General features: G+C 40.1%; 1 protein-coding gene across 1 annotated transcript in view; it reads left to right on the top strand.

Annotated features, from left to right (window-relative positions):
• pcp4b (Purkinje cell protein 4b) overlaps nucleotides 1-20,582 on the top strand; it is a 48,510-nt gene extending 27,928 nt beyond the window's left edge. The window contains 2 exon segments of the mRNA NM_001146574.1: nucleotides 1,593-1,644; nucleotides 20,006-20,582. Coding sequence (NP_001140046.1) covers nucleotides 1,593-1,644; nucleotides 20,006-20,148 — 195 coding nt within the window. The 3' untranslated portion in view covers nucleotides 20,149-20,582.
• The last annotated feature ends 1,986 nt before the right edge of the window (nucleotides 20,583-22,568 follow it).

Genomic DNA, 22,568 nt, shown 5'->3' with positions numbered 1-22,568 from the left:
CATTGAATCCCTCTAGCTATTATTTGTTGTGGCTCTAAAGATAAATGAAGACACCAACACAGTCCTGAGCACAGGCGCAGGGACATCAATTACAGGAGAGATGCTTAGTGTTGAATTAGCATGGTTAGATATGGTGGAGTAGGAAACGACAAGATCATCTGATGTAATCACCTTTTTATTGTTGCATTTAACATCCTTCATTGTGGTATATGAGCCTTGGTATTACAGCATGATCTTTTTCAGTGGACTATACCGTAAACATATATATATATATAACATATAACATAACATATATATATATATTTACAGTCCATTGATGCTTAACCTTTCATTACAATAAATTAAGAAAATGCCCCAAACTGTGTAATCGTCCCTTAGTCAGACCGAATGCTAAACTGGGTTAGATAGATGCATAGCTACTGTAGTATGTTGCCATCTTGAGATACACCGATCATTCACACGTTGGAAAACATCTTGTGACATCATTCATAGAAATGTTTGCCACTTTCCATTACACTATTTATTTACATTGAAATGATTTGAAACGTCTCACCAGAACATGCCTGCTGCTGTTAACAACCCTAATGCCTTACAGTTTGTAAGAGTCTCCTCTGTCATTCCCTGTGATATCCCTTCTCTCACTTGCACCGCTGCCGCATATTAAAAGGATGAGTATAATATGATTCTAAGAATAGCCTCCTTAATCTCTCCATTGTGAAAGCGAGTGTCACTCCTGTACTCCTCTCTAATGTAATATCTGCTTTTACCGTGCCTGGGTCTTTTAGTGTACAGATGTAGGATCTTACTTTGATCAACCTGAGCCCTTGCAATGCAGATTAAGGATCTTCATTTGTTCACCCAGAACTTCTGCAATGCAGGAAATGTAAAACGTGTAGTGCATTTGAGGTTTAGAAAAAGTCTTCTTAAGTTTGTCATTTCCACAGAAATTTGACTTGATTTTCCCTTGTGAAAAAAATGTCCATTTAGTTATAATACACATAATAATTTAGATTTCCTGTTGCTGCAGGATTACTTTTCCTACTGTAGCAAATGGGCCCAGTTAAGATCCTACATATGTTGCGCTATCTGGACAGTACCTGCACTCAGAAGCTCAAACAGCATATTGTGTCTGAACCCGGTTCACCTCGTAGTGGAGCCTCGCTACCCAGAACGCTCTCGCTACCCAAATCAGAGCAGATGAAGATACCTTTTACACACCGCTTCTGGATTTCCCCAGAGCATGGAGCTGATTTGCAAGTTAATGTGACGAAAGGTAGAGCTTTTGGAATGTAAAGTGATTAAAATGAGCAGCATCCATCAGAATGTAGGCAAGATGAGCTGTGATTTCACACTGTAGGTGACTCACTGTTATTTTCCATCAGATATGGAAAGACATTAATTATAGTGTACCCATGATATTTCAGAGGACTGTGATGGTAATGTCTGAAACCCAGAGGATCATGGGAATTTACACATTTCCTTATTGAGTCTAGAGGGGGTTTTCCTTGAATAACGCTTCTAAAAAAATACTATTAATACAGATTGGAAGTCCTAAACCTAATCTTTTTTTGTGTCCATTGTGTGTTTTACAGAGACAAGGATCTGGTACAGCGGGCGGAAACAGCAAAACATCTGGAGGACAAGGTAACCGAAACATAATTTTAAAGTACCAGTAATTATATAAAAGTCTTGCAATATGGAACGGAGGACTTACTAGAGTTGAAGTCGGAAATTTACATACACCTTAGCCAAGTACATTTAAACTTAGTTTTTCACAATTCCTGACATTTAAGCCTAGTAAAAATTCTCTGTCTTAGGTCAGTTAGGATCACCACTTTATTTAAAAAATGTGAAATGTCAGAATAATAGTAGAGAGAATGATTTATTTCAGCTTTTATTTCTTTCATCACATTCCCAGTGGGTCATAAGTTCACATACACTCAATTAGTATTTGGTAGCATTGCCTTTAAATTGTTTAACTTGGGTCAAACGTTTCGGGTAGCCTTCCACAAGCTTACCACAATAAGTTGGGTGGATTTTGGCCCATTCCTCCTGACAGAGCTGGTGTAACTGAGTCAGGTTTGTAGGCCTCCTTGCTCGCACACGCTTTTTCAGTTCTGCCTACAAATTTTCTATAGGATTGAGGTCAGGGCTTTGTGATGGCCACTCCAATACCTTGACTTTGTTGTCCTTTAAAGCCATTTTGCCACAACTTTGGAAGTGTGCGTGGGGTCATTGTCCATTTGGAAGATCCATTTGCGACCAAGCTTTAACTTCATGACTGATGTCTTGAGATATTGCTTCAATATATCTACATAATTTTCCTACCTTGTGATGCCATCTATTTTGTGAAGTGCACCAGTCCCTCCTGCAGCAAAGCACCCCCACAACATGATTCTTCGGCTTGCAAGCCTCACCCTTTTTCCTCCAAACATAACGATGGTCATTATGGCTTAACAGTTCTATTTTTGTTTCATCAGATCAGAGGACATTTCTCCAAAAAGTACATTGTTTGTCCCCATGTTCAGTTGCAAACCATAATCTGGCTTTTTTATGGCGGTTTTTGAGCAGCGGCTTCTTCCTTTCTGAGCGGCCTTTCAGGTTATGTCGATATAGGACTCGTTTTAATGTGGATATAGATACTTTTGTACCTGTTTCCTCCAGCATCTTTACAAGGTCCTTTGCTGTTGTTCTGGGATTTATTTGCACTTTTCGCACCAAAGTACGTTCATCTCTAGGAGACAGAATGCGTCTCCTTCCTGAGCGGCATGACGGCTGCGTGGTCCCATGGTGTTTATACTTGCGTACTATTGTTTGTACAGATGATTATGGTACCTTCAGGCATTTGGAAATTACCCCCAAGGATGAAACAGACTTGGCTGATTTCTTTTGATTTTCCCATGATGTCAAGCAAAGAGTCAAGCAAAGAGGCACTGAGTTTGAAGGTAGGCCTTGAAATACATCCACAGGTACACCTCCAATTGACTCAAATTATGTCAATTAGCCTATCAGAAGCTTCTAAAGCCATGACATCATTTTCTGGAATTTTCCAAGCTGTTTAAAGGCACAGTCAACTTAGTGTATGTAAACTTCTGACCCACTGGAATTGTGATACAGTGAATTATAAGTGAAATAATCTGTCTGTGAACAATTGTTGGAGAAATTACTTTTGTCATGCACAAAGTAGATGTCCTAACCGGCTTGCCAAAACTATAGTTTGTTAACAAGAAATTTGTGGAGTGGTTGAAAAACGAGTTTTAATGACCCCAACCTAAGTTTATGTCAACTTCTGACTTCAACTGTATATGTCCTTGTAAGGCCTTTAACCTGTCAGTGTTATGTATTTTCTTTTTGTTATTACAAATTTGTCAACAACAGCATCTTATTGTAAGTTTTAATATGTCAGGAGTCTTCTACTAGGGTTAGATATGCTCCATCTGGCCGTCAGCATGGAGAACCAAAGTTACAGGAAGTCACATTGAGTTTCCTTACCAATAACTTACTGAGGCACCACACCACCAACAACACTAGCAGCAGAGCAAAAGTGCTGCTCGTTCAGTCACTCAATGTTTCCCCACGGGACTAAGTTCCCAATAAAACACTGCTGATCTGCGTTATGGCCACTAAATGAAGCCAGAGCCTGGTAAGCATTTTAAAACATGGACTTTTGTGCCCTTCTGCAAAAAAAAGAGAACAGTTCGCCACAGGGTTGCAGCCAGAGCTGCATGCTGACATGGACAGAGAGGGAGAGAGGTGGATAGAGCATAACTGACACGCTGGCCCAATGCACCTTAAACTAGCTTGAAAAGGCCCACTTTCGGCCGCTCTCTCTCTTCCTGGTGATGTCATGTAGTTGACGGTGATGAGGGCTGAAGGACGCACGTAGACAGGAACAGGAGCGCCCAAAGGGCTGTCCGTCAAACCCTGTTATGACCGTCACAGAGGGAGTTCAAAGTCCAATGTCAAAGCTGACTTGACATGTAGAAGATTCTCTTCAATGCCTTCAGAAAGTATTCATACCCCTTGACTAATTACACATTTTGTTGTTATAGCTTGAATTCAAAATGTATTAAATAAAACATATCCATCTCATCCATCTACACACAATACCCTATAATGACAAAGTGAAAACATGTTTTTAGAAATGTTTATTGAAAATTAAATATCTCATTAACATAAGTATTCACACCCCTGAGTTAATACTTTGTAGAAGGCAGCTGTCACTGTTGTCGTTGGGAAAGGAGGACCAAAATGCAGCAGGAATGTGGATGCTCATCTTTACGTTTATTGAAATAACGAAGTGAACACCAAAATAACAAAAGAACGAACTCACGATCAACGAAACAGTCTTGTAAGGCTTACTCACGCTAAACAAGAAACAAGCAAAACAAGAAATAATCTCCCACAAATTACAAACACAAACACCCCCTAATATATAGGACTCTCAATCAAAGGCAAATAGACAACACCTGCCTTCAATTGAGAGTCCCCACCCCAATTAACCAAACATAGAACCAGACTCACCAGACCAAACATAGAAATACATGAATACAAAAACAGTGCCCAAAAACCCCGGAATACACAAATCAAATGCCCCACTAAATAAAACACCACCCCGAACCACATAAAACAAATACCCTCTGCCACGTCCTGACCAAACTACAATATCAATTAACCCTTATACTGGTCAGGACGTGACAGCAGCTCCATTCCATTTCTTTTTTATCCTGAAAAACTCCCCAGTCCTTAACGATTACAAGCATACCCATAACATGATGCAGCCACCACTCTGCTTGAAAATATGGAGAATGCTACTCAATAATGTGTTGTATTGGATTTGAAAAAAAGTTTATTGCTTTGCCACATTTTTTGCAGTATTGCTTTAGTGCCTTGTTGCAAACAAGATGTATGTTTTGGAATATTTTATTTTGTACAGTCATTTAGGTTAGTGTTGTGGAGTAACTACTGAGCAAAAATATAAACGCAACATGCAACAATTTCAACGATTTTACTCAGTTACAGTTTCTATAAGTAGAGGTCGACCGATTATGATTTTTCAACACCGATACCAATTATTGGAGGCCCAAAAAAGCCGATACCGATTAATCGGCCGATTATTATTATGCTTTTTTAAATATATATATATATACACACAGACACACACACACACACACACACACACGCACACACACAGCTCTGAAGTGACAACGATACTGAAGAGTCTGCTTAGGAGACAAATACTCTCAACTGTTTGAATAATAAAAATAGAGTTTAAGTTACCTGTGATGAATGCTGAAAACAAAAACTGTAATTTCTATATGCAGGAAATCCTATTTTAATAATGGGCATGGTAAGAATTGACTACCAAAGTGCGAGTCATAATTCCCATGACACCTTCTAGCAAAATCTGAAAAGCGGTTCCTTCATTTATTCCATAGGATATTTTTAGATTAACTTAAAATAAGGTCTGTGTTTGGTTTAGGCTTACACCACCTTGCCAATTTTATAACTGTGTAGATATCCATAGGATATAACTCTGATCAATATAAGCGAAGATAAAACATTTTGTAGAGTGGATTTATGAAAATATGTTGACAAACGTTACCTAGTGAGATTTACACGGGTATCAAAACGCCGAGGCGGTTTAAGCACAAAACACAGACCTTATTTGAAGTAGATCAAGACATTCTCTATGGAATACATGAAGGGTAAAATAGCGAAGGAACCCCTTTCAAGTTCAGCCGCAAGTTATTACAGGAATTATGACGCGTCGACTATTTCTCTCTAAACCATATACTTTTGACTATTACGAGCCTGCTGCTGCCTACCACCGCTCAGTCAGACTGCTCTATCAAATATCAAATCATAGACTTAACTATAATATAATAAACCTTAGGTCATTAATATGGTCAAATCCGGAAACTATCATCTCGAAAACATTATTCTTTCAGTGACATACGGAACCGTTCCGTATTTTATCTAACGGGTGGCATCCATAAGTCTAAATATTCCTGTTACATCGCACAACCTACAATGTTATTTCATAGTTCCGTAAAATTCTGGCAAATTAGCTCGCAACGAGACAGATTCTGTATACCCTGATTCTGCGTGCAACGAACGCAAGAGAACTGACACAATTTCACCTGGTTAATATTGCCTGCTAACCTGGATTTCTTTTAGCTAAATATGCAGGTTTAAAAATATATACTTCTGTGTATTGATTTTAAGAAAGGCATTGATGTTTATGGTTAGGTACAGTCGTGCAACGATTGTGCTTTTTTTCGCAAATGCGCTTTTGTTAAATCATCCCCGTTTGGCGAAGTCTGCTGTCTTTGTTAGGAAGAAATAGTCTTCACAGTTCGCAACAAGCCAGGCGGCCCAAACTGCTGCATATACCCTGACTCTGTTTGCAAGAGAAGTGACACATTTTCCCTAGTTAAAATAAATTAATGTTAGCAGGCAATATTAACTAAATATGCAGGTTTAAAAATATATACTTGTGTATTGATTTTAAGAAATACATTGATGTTTATGGTTAGGTACACGTCGGAGCAAAGACAGTCCTTTTTCGCGAATGCGCACCACATCAATTATATGCAAAGCAGGACAGGCTAGATAAACTAGTAATATCATCAACCATGTGTAGTTAACTAGTGTTTATGATTGATTGATTGTTTTTTTATAAGATAAGTTTAATGCTAGCTAGCAACTTACCTTGGCAACGTAAAGCAGGTGGTTAGAGCGTTGGGCTAGTTAACGTAAGGTTGCATCCCCAAGCTGACAAGGTAAAAATCTGTCGTTCTGCCCCTGAACAAGGCAGTTAACCCACCGTTCCTAGTCCGTCATTGAAAATAAGAATGTGTTCTTTAACTGACTTGCCTAGTTAAATAAAGGTTTAAAAAAATAATTTAAAAAAACATTTAAAAAATAAAATAAAAAAATCGGCAAATCGGTGGCCAAAAATACAGATTACTGATTGTTATGAAAACTTGAAATCGGCCCTAATTAATAGGCCATTCCGATTAATCGGTCGACCTCTACCTATAAGGAAATCAGTCAATTGAAATAAATGTATTAGGCAAAGGGGATACCTAGTCAGTTGTCCAACTGAATGTATTCAACTGAAATGTGTCTTCCGTATTTAACCCAACCCCTCTGAATCAGAGCCCTAATCTATGGATTTCATATGACTGTGCAGGGGTACAGCCATGTGTGGGCCTTGGAGGGTATAGGCCCACCCACATGGGAGCCATGCCCACCCACTGGGGAGCTAGGCCCAGCCAATCAGAATTCGTTTTTTTCCAAAAAAGGGCTTTATTACAGACAGAAATACTCATCAGTTTCATCAGTCTCAGACCAGCTGTCCGGGTGGCATGGTTATGCGTGGTCTGCAGTTGTGAGGCCGGTTGGACGTGAGGCCGGTTGGACGTACTGCCAAATTCTCTAGAGGTGACTTATGGTAGAGAAATGAACATTCTGCTGATTTTGTACTTTTGCCCACTGACAGAGAAAGGATCAGTCTATAATTTTAATGGTAGGTTTATTTGAACAGTGAGAGACACAATAACAACAAAAGAATCCAGAAAAACGCATGTTCAAAAATGTTAGAAATTGATTTGCATTTTAATGAGGGAAATAAGTATTTGACCCCCTCTCAATCAGAAAGATTTCTGGCTCCCAGGTGTCTTTTATACAGGTAACGAGCTGAGATTAGGAGCACACTCTTAAAGGGAGCGCTCCTAATCTCAGCTTGTTACCTGTATAAAAGACACCTGTCAACAGAAGCAATCAATCAGGTTCCAAACTCTCCACCATGGCAGAGACCAAAGAGCTCTCCAAGGATGTCAGGGACAAGATTGTAGACCTACACAAGGCTGGAATGGGCTACAAGACCATCGCCAAGCAGCTTGGTGAGAAGGTGACAACAGTTGGTGCGATTATTCGCAAATGGAAGAAACACAAAAGAACTGTCAATCTCCCTCGGCCTGGGGCTCCATGCAAGATCTCACCTCGTGGAGTTGCAATGATCATGAGAACGGTGAGGAATCAGTCAAGAACTACACGGGATGATCTTGTCAATGATCTCAAGGCAGCTGGGACCATAGTCACCAAGAAAACATTTGGTAACACACTACGCCGTGAAGGACTGAAATCCTGCAGCGCCCACAAGGTCCCCCTGCTCAAGAATACATATACATGTCCGTCTGAAGTTTGCCAATGAACATCTGAATGACTCAGAGGACAACTGGTGAAAGTGTTGTGGTCAGATGAGACCAAAATGGAGCTCTTTGACATCAACTCAACTCGCCGTGTTTGGAGGAGGAGGAATGCTGCCTATGACACCAAGAACACCATCTCCACCGTTAAACATGGAGGTGGAAACATTATGCTTTGGGGGGGTTTTTCTGCTAAGGGGACAGGACAACTTCACCGCATCAAAGGGACGATGGACGGGGCCATGTACCGTCAAATCTTGGGTGAGAACCTCCTTCCCTCAGCCAGGGCATTGAAAATGGGTCGTGGATGGGTATTCCAGCATGACAAGGACCCAAAACACACGGCCAAGGCAACAAAGGAGTGGCTCAAGAAGAAGCACATTAAGGTCCTGGAGTGGCCTAGCCAGTCTCCAGACCTTAATCCCATAGAAAATCTGTGGAGGGAGCTGAAAGTTCGAGTTGCCAAACGTCAGCCTCGAAACCTTGATGACTTGGAGAAGATCTACAAAGAGGAGTGGGACAAAATCCCTAATGAGATGTGTGCAAACCTGGTGGCCAACTACAAGAAACGTCTGACCTCTGTGATTGCCAACAAGGGTTTTGCCACCAAGTACTAAGTCATGTTTTGCAGAGGGGTCAAATACTTATTTCCCTCATTAAAATGCAAATCATTTTATATCATTTTTGACATGCGTTTTTTCAGGATTTTTTTGTTGTTATTCTGTCTCTCACTGTTCAAATAAACCTACTATTAAAATTATAGACTGATCATTTCTTTGTAAGTGGGCGAATGTACAAAATCAGCAGGGGTTCAAATACTTTTTTCCCACGCTATATATATATATATATATATATATATATATATATATCTCTCCTTCTTTAATAGGCATTGGAAAACCCCCCTGGTCTTTGTGGTTGAATTTGTGTTTAAAATTCACTCTCGACTGAGGGACCTTACAGATAATTGTATGTGTGAGGTAGAGAGATGAGTCATTCAAAAATGTTAAATACTATTATTGCACACAGAGTCCATGTAACTTATTATGTTCAGTGCATTGGGAAAGTATTCAGACCCCTTGACTTTTTCCACATTTTGTTACATTACAGTCTTCTTCTAAAATGTATCAAATAGTTTTTTCCCCTTGTCAATCTACACACAATACCCCATTATGGCAAAGCAAAAACAGTTTTTTAGACATTTCTGCAAATGTATAAAAAAACTATATATCACATTTACATAAGTATTCCGACCCTTTACTCAGTACTTTGTTGAAGCACCTTTGACAGCAATTACAGCCTCAGGTCTTCTTGGGTGTGACACTACAAACTTGGCACAACTGTATTTGGAGAGTTTCTCCCATTCTTCTCTGTAGATCCTCTCAAGTTCTGTCTGGTTGGATGGGGGGGCGTCACTGCACAGCTATTTTCAGGGCTCTCCAGCGATGTTCGATCGGGTTTAAGTCCGGGCTCTGGCTGGGCCACTCAAGAACATTCAGAGACTTGTCTTGTATGCTCAGGGTTGTTGTCCTGTTGGAAGGTGAACCTTCGCCCCATTCTGAGGTCCTGAGTGCTCTGGAGCAGGTTTTCATCAAGGATCTACCTGTACTTTACTCCGTTCATCCTTCTCTTGATCCTGACTAGTCTCCCAGGTATCATTTCATATTTTTAAATGTAAGGTTGTCTAACTATACAAATACTTTTTGAGATCAACTGACACTAACCAAAGAGTTTATCAAATTGAACAACTCCTGTTTAATTTACGTATTGTAATGAATGACTGTAACCTGTACTGAACTTTTGAACATGTCTGTGGTTTACCCCCTCCAAGTGTAATGGCTACAGAGCACAGAGATGCTTTAGTTAATGTTAAATCCCCACAGCAGGATGCTGCTAAACTCCATGCTTTGCTGTAGGGATGGTGCCAGGTTTCTTCCAGATGTGACGCTTGGCATTCAGGCCAAATAGTTCAATCTTGGTTTTATCAGACAAGAGAATCTTGTTTCTCATGGTCTGAGAGTCTTTAGGGGCCTTTTGGCAAACTCCAACTGGGCTGTCATGTGCCTTTTACTGAGGAGTGACTTCCGTCTGGCCACTCTACCATAAAGGCTTGATTGGTGGAGTGCTGCAGAGATGGTTGTCCTTCTGGAAGGTTCTCCCATCTCCACAGAGGAACTCTGGAGCTCTTTCAGAGTGACCATTGTGTTCTTGGTCACCTCCCTGACCAAGGCCTTTCTCCCCCAATTGCTCAGTTTTGCCAGGCGGCCAGCTCTAGGAAGAGCCTTGGTGATTTCAAACTTCTTCCATTTAAGAATGATGGAGACCACTGAGTTCTTGGGGACCTTCAATGCTGCAGAATTGTTTTGGTACCTTTCCCCAGATCTGTGCATCAACACAATGTTGTCTCGGAGCTCTATGGACAATCCTTCGACCTCATGGCTTGGTTTTTGCTGTGACATGGACTGTCAACTGTTGGACCTGATATAGACAGTTGTTTGCCTTTCAAAATGATGTCCAATCAATTGAAGTGACCACAGGTGGACTCCAATCAGGTTGTACAAACATCTCAAGGATGATCAATGGAAACAGGATGCACCTGAGCTCAATTTCGAGTCACATTGCAAAGTGTCTGAATACTGATATAAATAAGTATACAGTTCTTTTAAATAAATAAATACTTGCACACATTTCTAAAAACCTCTTTTCACTTTGTCATTATGGGGTATTGTGTGTAGATTGATGAGGATTTTTTTGTTATTTAATCCATTTAGAATAAGGCTGTAACGTAACATAATGTGGAAAAAGTCATGGGGTCTGAATACTTTCCGAATGTACTGTAACTTGTTAAGCACATTTTTTTTCTCCTGAACTTATTTAGGCTTGCCATAACAAAGGGGTTAACTAAAGACATTTCAGCTTTACATTTTATATTAATTAGGAAAAATGTGGAAAAACATAATTCCACTTTGACATTGCGGGGTATTGTGTGTAGGCCAGTGACACAATTCAGGCTGTAACACAACAAAATGTTGAAAAGGTCAAGGGGTGTGAATACTTTCTGAAGGCACTGTACACTGTATTTCAACAACAATTCAATATTCCTAATCTATCTTTAACAAAACAGGATTTCTGCGACACTATTCAACTTTAACCTCCCTGGGCAAGGTGGGACGCGTGGCGCGAAATACAAATACCTCATAAATGCTATAACTTCAATTTCTCAAACATATGACTATTTTACACCATTTTAAAGACAAGGGTCTCGTTAATCTAACCACATTGTCCGATTTCAAAAAGGCTTTACAGCGAAAGCAAAACATTAGATTACGTCAGGAGAGTACCCTGCCAAAAATAATCACACAGCCATTTTCAAAGCAAGCATATATGTCACAAAAACCAAAACCACAGCTAAATGCAGCACTAACCTTTGATGATCTTCATCAGATGACACTCCTAGGACATTATGTTATACAATACATGCATGTTTTGTTCAATCAAGTTCATATTTATATCAAAAACCAGCTTTTTACATTAGCATGTGATGTTCAGAACTAGCATACCCACCGCAAACTTCCAGTGAATTTACTAAATTACTCACGATTAACATTCACAAAATACATAACAATTATTTTAAGAATTATAGATACAGAACTCCTTTATGCAATCGCGGCGAAAGCACATTTTGCAATATTCTGAGTATATAGCCCGGCCATCACGGCTAGCTAATTTGACACCCACCAAGTTTGGCCCTCACCAAACTCAGATTTACTATAAGAAAAATTGGATTACCTTTGCTGTTCTTCGTCAGAATGCACTCCCAGGACTTCTACTTCAACAACAAATGTTGTTTTGGTTCCAAATAATCCATAGTTATATTCAAATAGCTCCGTTTTGTTCGTGCGTTCAGGTCAGTATCCGAAGGGTGACGCGCGAGCGCATTTCGTGACAAAAAAATTCAAAATATTCCATTACCGTACTTCGAAGCATGTCAAACGCTGTTTAAAATCCATTTTTATGCGATTTTTCTCGTAAAATAGCGATAATATTCCAACCGGGCGACGTTGTATTCATTCAAAGAGAGAAAGAAAAACATGGAGAATTCACATGAACGCACGTCTCCAGTGTCACTGTTCTCAGCCTGACCACTCACAAAATGTCCTGCTGTTTTTCGCCCAGAGACTGGAGAGACATCATTCCACTTTCTGGCGCCTTCTGAGAGCCAATGGAAGCCTTAGAAAATGAAACGTTACAGCAGAGATGCTGTATTTTCGATAGAGATGCCACAGAAGGAGAACAAATTGTCAGACAGGGCACTTCCTGTATGGAATCTTCTCAGGTTATGGCCTGCCATATGAGTTCTGTTATACTCACAGACACCATTCAAACAGTTTTAGAAACTTTAGAGTGTTTTCTATCCAAATCTACTAATTATATGCATATTCTAGTTTCTGGGCAAGAGTAGTAACCAGTTTAAATCGGGTACGTTTTTTATCCGGCCATGCAAATACTGCCCCCTAGCACCAACAGGTTAATGTCCTGACTCCATTTGATAAAAGAAGAAACCTTTAGACAATGGATAACCCTTAGAGTTATTTTAATCCCAAAGCTCTGAGGACTGTCTGTTTGAACCAGAGATATATAAATGTTTTGTCTGTTTCAGTCCAATCCTGGGGGAAATAACAGCTTTAGCAGGGTAAACTATTTTCTCCCGCTGCCCGTCGTCCAAGGGATTTGATGGGAACCCTGAAACGTGCCTTTCTGAATTCTCATAGTTTTATATGCTCCCTATCACATGTGGAGGACATGTCTAGCTGACAAGACATTAGATCCTGATTCAGGATGATATCATAGGGAATAAGCTGTCCCTATTTCATCAGATAAGCATGGGATGTGCTTAATTCAGATGGCTTAACAGATGACCACAGATATCATTAGTGTTCGCTAAGTTCACTGGTGAAGTAAGTACAGAAACTTGGAAAATGGAAGTGAAAATGAGTGGTCTTCAAACTGAAGCCAAATATGTTGATATGTGTTGATACTGGAATGATGACTGATCTATCAGTAGAATGCAGATCTATTACATGATTACTTGATTTAACCTTTATTTATACAAGGAAGTCCCATTGAGAAAAAAGTCTCTTTTGCAAGGTAGCCCTGCTTTACAAAGGTGCAGCAAGAAATACAACTTCCATAATGAGGAATTAGTGACACAATTATAACAAGCAAAGGTGAGAGCATGAAAAATACAAAAATACACTTACAGGTCATGATTGGTGAAGTGACAGTGTAGAGATCAACAGTGGGAGTTGAAAAGACATAAGACCTCTCATAAGAGGTGACGTTGTATCAATTCAACCTTTTTCTGTGGTGCAATGATGTATGGTGGAATGTAAAGAGAAACCCTGCTATAAAATGCTGTCTTACATTATTCAACACTAGCAATTACTGAAATCCAATTCACCTCCAGCTCTTGATTGAGAAGAAAAAGCGACTTGGTACAGTATACAGGCAAACAATGTTATTGTGCTTTACGATTCAGGCCTGCTGTCTTTGTTCACTTAATTAAAGAAAGCAATGGAAAACACACACACACACACACACACGGACACAACAACACACATGGACACAACAACACAAAAGACTGAAATGCCTTTGTTGTCTGACCTTGACAATTCAAAAATGCTTCCCCAGCATCCTGGATCCCCACTCAATACATAGGCAAAGCTCTTAGGCTGCAGAGGAGATGCTATTGACTCTGTCCCCCACTCGACATACCTGGACAATAGAGGAAGGCCTTTCAGAAACCAAGGACACCAACAGAGCGAGAGATATGTATTCATATTAACTGGTACACCCTATTCATTCTGTACTCTGCATTTCTGAAGAACATCGTTGTCGAAGCCAAGGCTCTTTGCATGATAACCGTCTCTACGGAGAGATGGAATGGAATTGCTCATTCACATAACCACAATATTAATATATCTACCTAAAACATTTCCAGTTAATCGGTAATATGAGTTTGGACAGAGTGGTTGATTGAATCCCAGTTGTCATACACTGAGACCATATGTTCCCTGGCTGTATGAAGTCCTACTCCCCACATAGACTGTCCCTCTCATAGAAACAGCTGGAGGTGAGAGATGACATGGTTAGATCATGTATAAAAGACATATCATGTACAAATTACATAGTTCACAGAGTTTATAGTTCACATATTTTATAACAGTTCATAAAAATGTGCGAGGTATCCCCAAATGGAGAACTATGCAGATACATTTCTATTCAAATGAGCCACAGCATAATCCAACTCCCTCACCTTTGAGATCAAAGTCATCATGTACTATAATTAGCTATGGACTAGCTTTCATTGTGAGGCCTGATGACCCATTTTATTATGCTCTCATAATTAGCACTACTGCACTCAATTATACCCAGAATAAATTCACCTTGTTCTGTTAAATATCACCAATATTTATGGAAAGTCCAAATGTATATCTGAATAAACCCATTATTACACACATCAAGATCAAATACAAAACAATAAAAGCCACAAATAATGGTTGTTTAAAAACAAAAAGAGTAATAAACGTACATATTGAACATAGGGGGTTGTTGGCACCTTAATTGGGGAGGACGGGCTCATGGTAATGGCTGAAGCAGTATCAGTGGTATGGTATCAAATATATCGAACACATGGTTTCCATGTGTTTGATGGCATTCCATTAGCTCTGTTCCAGTCATTATTATGAGCTGTCCTCCCCTCAGCAGCCTCCATTGATATTAAAGTTCACTTTACCTGTCACTAGGACATGTCTATGTATCTATACATACATACAAAAACACAAAAGGCAAGCGATCAATAAGGCCCCAACCTATTGATTTTGGGGAGACGCAGAGGTGTAGCTAGCGTTAGTTGTATTTAACTGACCTTCACACACACAGCCACGTAAAGCCCCATGTGGGAATCGCACACAATCACACACACACACACTTCCTCTGATTAAAGAGGAGTGAGAGAAGGCCCCCTGGTTCACTTTGATGAGGCTGTCTTTTCCTTTCCGAGTGATGGTCCTATGGGAATGAGAATAGGAAGTCCACAGACACACCTGTCAAGTTGTTATTACATTATATTAGGAGCGAGGCTTTTGTGATGGTAACATGTGTAGGTAATAATAAAATGTGCATTTTATTGCCTGTGCACTGAGCACATATCGTTCAGGTAATGGAACCTGGGTTCATTGCCTGAGGTCTACAATCGTGTTTTTGTCCTTCCTCTTTTATGAAGAACCTTTTCAGATTCTATGACTGGAAAATACTATTTGTTATATGGCAAAAAATCCATCCAGCTCCATTTTGTCAGAGTACAGTATGTTGAAGTCGGCCAAGGAACCCATGCGTTGAGACAGGGTGAAACAATTCACTGTGGCATGATGTCATAGTCTTTGATAACAGTTGTTACCACCATCCAGCTGCCATAAACATATACTGTAAAAAAACATCCTGCAGTAAAAGTATTCTAAAGACTATTCAGAGTGTCACCCTGACACCAGGCATTACATTCACATAAGAGCATGGACATGACCGTTGAAAGTGGTGCCACGAGTAATAACTTAGATCATTTGTCCTGTATGGTGAAAAGATGACTCCTAAAGTTACCCCAAGGAACATGATCCATCATTGTCATTCGGGCCAGAAATATTTATTTTTCAGCTTGATGAAGAATCCCCAAAAACGACCATGCAAGAACCTCAACTCTTTATTAAAACATTTTGAATGTAGTCATTTCTAGTTTAGATAATGAGATTGTAATAAGATATCAAACTTAGCCCATCAGCCTTGAGTCCTGAAAGTAAAAAGGAAGGCGTTGTGGTTGGAAACACCTGTCTGTCCTTCACAGCACAAAGCTTATCAATATATCTCGTTGAAACCAGGGAGGGCGCAGTTCAATAGCTAATGCTGGGAGATGGATACAGCACACATTAGAGCTTAGGAAAAATCAATACCAGTTAATGCAGGGGTTGAAGCCAGTGACGATGATAGGCCTCTGTGTTTTTGGTCCAGCCCCAAACCTTTTGATGATTTATTTTATAAATGTTTTTATTTCAGGCTGTATGTGTGACATGAGTTTCCATAATCCCACATCACTTGCACTATGCAGTATTTTTGTATTTATTTTTTATTGACAAATTTTGATGAAAAAAGAAACAAAATATACTGCGCTAGGCAATAGCAGGCACTGCAAGAAGCACCTGAGTGATTCGCCGGTGCCTGCTGTGATTGGTCGAGATTTCACAACGCAGTGGACCGCTCATGTCCCTTGACCCCTCCCCCACCCCTACAGTGCCGGTTAGATGTCAAGTCATCATAGAGTTTCTAAACCCAGAGTTGCAACATTGCGAGACTTCTGGGAACGCTTGCAAAACAGACCAAGCAGACCACTCGGGGGTTTGGGGTTTGAGAAGTCAATGATGGAAGTGCTTCCTTAGTTGTTAATTTTCTCAAAATCGAAATGCACAACCTAGATTCGAGCCAATGACTTAAGTAGTTGAAAATTGTATTACTCCAACCTCGTAAAAGTGACAGGTTTTAATTTATGTCAAAAACAACTTCATATCGAAGTGCCTTTGATTTGACAGCCTGCACATGCTCAGTTCTGCTTGAGCCGAACGTTAGACTTCATGACGTGTTTCTGCGCATGATCTTGACATCACCTACAAGTTTGATCTTGGATTTCTATTGGAGAAGCAGTTTCTGTCTATCTTCCTACTGTACTGTCTTTGAAGTCATCACTCAGCAAAACGCCTGTCACGCATTCAGACCCTGCAGTATTTCACAGAGCAAATATGGATATTCAGAACTTCTTCTGAAAGAGAAGCAAAAAAAAGTGAGCAGATTGAACACAAGCAGGCAGCAGTAAATGAGGTGCAGAGGGCAGAACAGCCAGAAAGTCAAAGTGCAGCAGCAGCACGAGTTAGTCTCAAGTTTGTGCATGGTTGATGGTAGCTAACTAGCTAGCTATCTAGTGTCCCTCAGCATAAGGGTTGGCTAATGCTAATAAGCTAGTGTTAGCGCTCAGCATCCATAAGCTATTGGTTGTCCGCCAGAGTTATTTAACTGTATATTTAGTGAATGGGCAAGCTAAGGATGTTGATATAAGTCATGATATTAGGAAAAGTGTATATTTCCAGCTTGGCTGGCTAGCTACCACAGTAGCTACCAGTAGCTGGCTAGCTAGCTGAGACCGAAGAGATGAATGTTTTTCTGACTTAAGCACACATCTTCTGACAGTGACACAGTGCACCCCTGTGGACTGAAGCTGAACTTTAGTACAACTAGATATTTAACCCTGTTTAAAATTGGCAATGTAGAGGTGGTAGAAGTGACGAAATGAAATGAATCATAGAGGTCTTATAACCTATTCCATTCTACAGGTAAACATGATTGGCTTATGTCTGTTATTTCCATATAGGTTATGTAACTTTGTAAAAATAACTGCCCGTTATTAAATCTGTGAATTTCTTTAATTGACCTTTTGTTTTTATTACTCTTTTTATTCACTTAGCTACTTACTTTTTCTATTGTTGTTGCATTGTCAAGAGGTGAACCTGCAAGTAAGCATTTCATAGCACTGTGCACTTCTCTTGAACTTAGAAGGAAAGGGGGAGGGCAGACAGAAAGAGAGTGGAATAGATGGCCAGCTTTGTGGTTAGATTGTAGGTGAACCAAACATGGGTAATACATAGGCCCTTAAAGGGCAACTCCGTCACTTTTAACATTTGGGTTGTTATTATGAAGTATTTAGTGATATAACTTATTTTCTGATCATATTGGAACTCCCTGCTATATGTTGCTCTGGTTGTCTTTGTCTAATACATCTGTAAATATATATCAAATACTTATTTCCCTATTTAAAATGCAAATCATTTTCTAACATTTTTTACATGCGTTTTTCAGGATTTTTTTGTTGTTACTCTGTCTCTGACTGTTCAAATCAACCTACCATTAAAATTATAGACTGATAATTTCTTTGTCAGTGGGCAAACGTACAAAATCACCTGGGGATCAAATACTTTTTTCCCTCACTGTATATGGGAACATATGAACAGAAATTATGATAACTGAATATATGATTTGATATTAGTCTGAATATTATACCTATACCTGTGTAATGGCCATTGAAAAAAATTACAAACTAAATAAAAAGTTGTTCACTAAAGAAAATCTTAATCAATCCATATTGTAGTGCCCACTAAACACTGGTCTCAACGTCAACAGTGAAGAGGCGTCTCCGGGATGCTGGCCTTCTAAGCGGAGTTGCAAAGAAAAAGACATATCTCAGACTGGCCAATAAAAAGAAAAGATTAAGATGGGCAAAGGAACACAGACACTGGACAGAGGAACTCAGCCTAGAAGGCCAGCATCCCGGAGTCACCTCTTCACTGTTGACGTTGAGCCTGGTGTTTTGCGGGTACTATTTAATGAAGATAACAGTTGAGGACTTGTGAGGCATCTGTTTTTCAAACTAGACACTCTAATGTACTTGTCCTCTTGCTCAGTTGTGCACCGGGACCTCCCACTCCTCTTTCTATTCTGGTTAGAGCCAATTTGCGCTGTTTTGTGAAGGGAGTAGTTCACAGCGTTGTACGAGATCTTCAGTTTCTTGGCCATTTCTCGCATGGAATAGCCATAATATCTCAGAACAAGAATAGACTGATGAGTTTCAGAAGAAAGTTATTTGTTTCTGGTTATTTTGAGCCTGTAATCGAACCCACAAATGCTGATGCTCCAGATACTCAACTGGTCTAAAGAAGGCCAGTTTTATTGCTTCTTTAATCAGAACTACAGTTTTCAGCTGTGCTAACATAATTGCAAAAGGGTTTTCTAATGATCAATCAGCCTTTTAAAATGATAAACCTGGATTAGCTAACACAACGTCCGATTGGAACACAGGAGTGATGGTTGCTGATAATGGGCCTCTGTACGCCTATGTAGATATTCCTTTTAAAATCAGCCGTTTCCAGCTACAATAGTCATTTACAACATTAACAATGTCTACTCTGTATTTCTGATCAATTTGATGTTATTTTAATGGGCAAAAAATTTGCTATTCATTTAAAAACAAGGCCATTTCTAAGTGACCTCAAACTTTTGAATGGTTGTGTATATTTAAACATTTTAACTTTTAATTCATAAACTGCTCAATACTTTGGCACAGAAAGTTAATAGTTATCCATTTTAATATTTCCTGTTGTGAGATGATTGGCTCACACCACTGGTTAGGAGTGTGAGCTGAGTCTGTCTATAGAGAGAACTGGGGATTAGCTACGGCAGATCAATGTGTTCCTTGTCTTTTCACCCCCTGGAATTGCATGGCCATCCCTTCCATAATGAAGGCCTGAGAGCTACAGGGTAAATTATAATCTTCTGGACCATGTTGTTTTCAATGAATACAATTGTGGTACCCTTTCTTTTGGTATGCATTATTGTGCTTTGGATCAGGGTTTCCCAAACTCGGTCTTGGGGCCCCCCCCCCCTGGGTGCACGTTTAGTTTTTTGCCCTAGCACTAAACAGCTGATTCAAATGAAAATGAAAAGCTTGATGAGCAGATTTTTTTCATCAGCTGTGTAGTACTAGGGCAAAAAAACTAAATATAGGATTCTACTGTACGTGTGTATCTTGCATAATGTATTGTGTATTCAGAGGGTCTCCCAGTTGCAGGAACCCAGAGTACTAGTGGAGCACCACTCTGTGGAGCCTAGTAAGTCACAAGCCTAATTTCCTCTTCCTCCAGATGCATCCAAGAAGTCCCAGGAAGTCCCAGCAGAGGACTTTGACATCGACATGGACGCCCCGGAGACTGAGAAGGCGGCCGTCGCCATCCAATCACAGTTCCGGAAGTTTCAGACTAAGAAGAAGACTGACGACAAGTCATAGTGACTGCAGGGTTTCCTTGTAGCTGTGGAGACCTGGCATGGGCGGCTTGGCGTGGTGGCATTTGCATGTATACATATTCATACCATACGAACTCAAGGGGTGGGGTCGGGGGGGGGGGGGGGGGAAGGAAGGCAGAAGCCTGTCGATCAGTGACATGTCTGTGAAACTGCATACGTAACCTATTATTTGATTGCTGTACCAATAAATGGCAAAGTTCTGAAGATCGGTTTTCTGTCCCGCCATTTTGTCCATCCATGGTGTGTAGCTTGTGTAATGTGTTAGGGAATGTATTGATGTATTTATTCAGCTTTTTACCTCCACCATCCCTTCTGTATTTATCAGGGTTTCTCCATCTAGAATAGAAGATGATTTCATCACATTATAATATAAATGCATTTTTCTTATCTGCATGGCACCCTCATGCTATGATCTACTGTGTAACAATGTACATTGAATTTAAATAAACATTCTGTGTGGACAAGTGCATATGTCAAAATATTACAAAGCGGGTAAATTACCTGCAGGTATGTATCAAGCATGGCATGTTTTTATTGTAAGCCACTAGACTATCTTTGATGGATGGCATTAGCATACCCTGCTCTGCAGGGTAGCATGGGGACTCAGTCGTATCCCTCTGGAACTCAAAAAAATAGAATATTCTTCAGAATGAGGTGCACCACTCCTATGTTGCCTTCCCTCCCCTCTACAGTGTTACCATCCCAATGACTAATAATCCTAATTGATTAATTCTCCTTATTCGATTCCGTCCTCCTCCTTCTTACTCATGGTTGTTAGAGCTCTCCTTACTTGCAAACAAATTGCTTAATCCGTAACTAACTGGGATTTTTTTCCCTGAACACTGTGATGAATATTTGATTGGCTATTGAATGTTTTAGAAGGGTCATCGCTACGCTGCCTTCCAAATCCCAATAATTTAGCCAGTTGGAAACAGTGAGTCAGGTCCAGAATTATTGGATCCCTTGATGAAGATGAGCAAAAAAGACTATAAAATAAATAATACAAATACTGAGATACAGTGCCTTGCAAAAGTATTATTCTCCCTTGGTGTTTTTCCTATTTTGTTGCATTACAACCTGTAATTTAAATTTGATTTTTTGGGGGGGATTTCATGTAATGGACATACACAAAATAGTCCAAATTGGTGAAGTGAAATGAAAAAAAACTTGTTTCAATTTTATTTTTTATATAAATAAATACGGAAAATTGGTGCGCACATATGTATTCACCCCCTTTTCTATGAAGCCCCTAAATAAGATCTGGTGCAACCAATTACCTTCAGAACTCACATAATTCATTAAAAAGAAGTCCACCTGTGTGGAATCAAAGTGTCACAAGATCTGTCACATGATCTCACCTGTTCTGAAAGGCCCCAGAGTCTGCAAAACCACCAGGCAAGGGGCACCACCAAACAAGCGGCACTACACACAAGGAGCTCTCCAAACAGGTCAAGGACAAAGTTGTGGTGAATTACAGATCAGGGTTGGGATATAAAAAAAATATCTGAAACTTTGAACATCCCACGGAGCAACATTAAATCCATTATTAAAAACTGGAAAGTATATGGCACCACAACAAACCTGCCGAGAGAGCCGCCCACCAAAACTCACAGACCAGGCAAGGAGGGCATTAATCAGAGAGGCAACAAAGAGACCAAAGATAACGCTGAAGGAGCTGCAAAGCTCCACAGCGGAGATTGGAGTATCTGTCCATAGGACCACTTTAAGCCGTACACTCCACAGAGCTGGGCTTTATGGAAGAGTGGCCAGAAAAAAATAAGCAAACACATTTGGTGCTTGCCAAAAGGCATGTGGGAGACTCCCAAACATATGGAAGAAGGTACTCTGGTCAGATAAGACTAAAATTGAGCATCAAGGAAAATGCTGTCTGGCGCAAACCCAACACCTCTTATCACCCCGAGAATACCATCCCCACAGTGAAGCATGGTGGTGGCAGCATCATCCTGTGGGGATGTATTTCATCAGCAGGGACAGGGAAACTGGTCAGAATTGAAGGAATGATGGATGGTGCTAAATACAGGGAATTTCTTGAGGGAAACCTTTTTCAGTCTTCCAGAAATTTGGGGCTGGGAGGGAGGTTCACCTTCCAGCAGGACAATGACCCTAAGCATACTGCTAAAGCAACACGAGTGGTTTAAGGGAACCCATCCAAATTGAAGGAGCTGGAGCAGTTTTGCCTTGAAGAATGGGCAAAAATCCCAGTGGCTAGATGTGCCAAGCTTATAGACACATACCCCAAGAGACTTGCAGCTGTAATTGCTGCAAAAGGTGGCTCTACAAAGTTTTAACTTGTTTTTTTTTTGGGGGGGGGGGGGGGTGAATAGTTATGCATGCTCAAGTTTTCCGTTTTTTTGTCTTATTTGTTGTTTAAAAAATATTTTG

The sequence above is a fragment of the Salmo salar genome, chromosome 09 (assembly GCF_965601325.2).
Source record: "Salmo salar chromosome 09, fSalSal1, whole genome shotgun sequence".
In the NCBI taxonomy this organism is placed as follows: domain Eukaryota; kingdom Metazoa; phylum Chordata; class Actinopteri; order Salmoniformes; family Salmonidae; genus Salmo; species Salmo salar.
The sequence above is the reverse complement of the archived record's forward strand: the minus strand, read 5'-3'. Positions and strand labels throughout refer to the sequence as shown.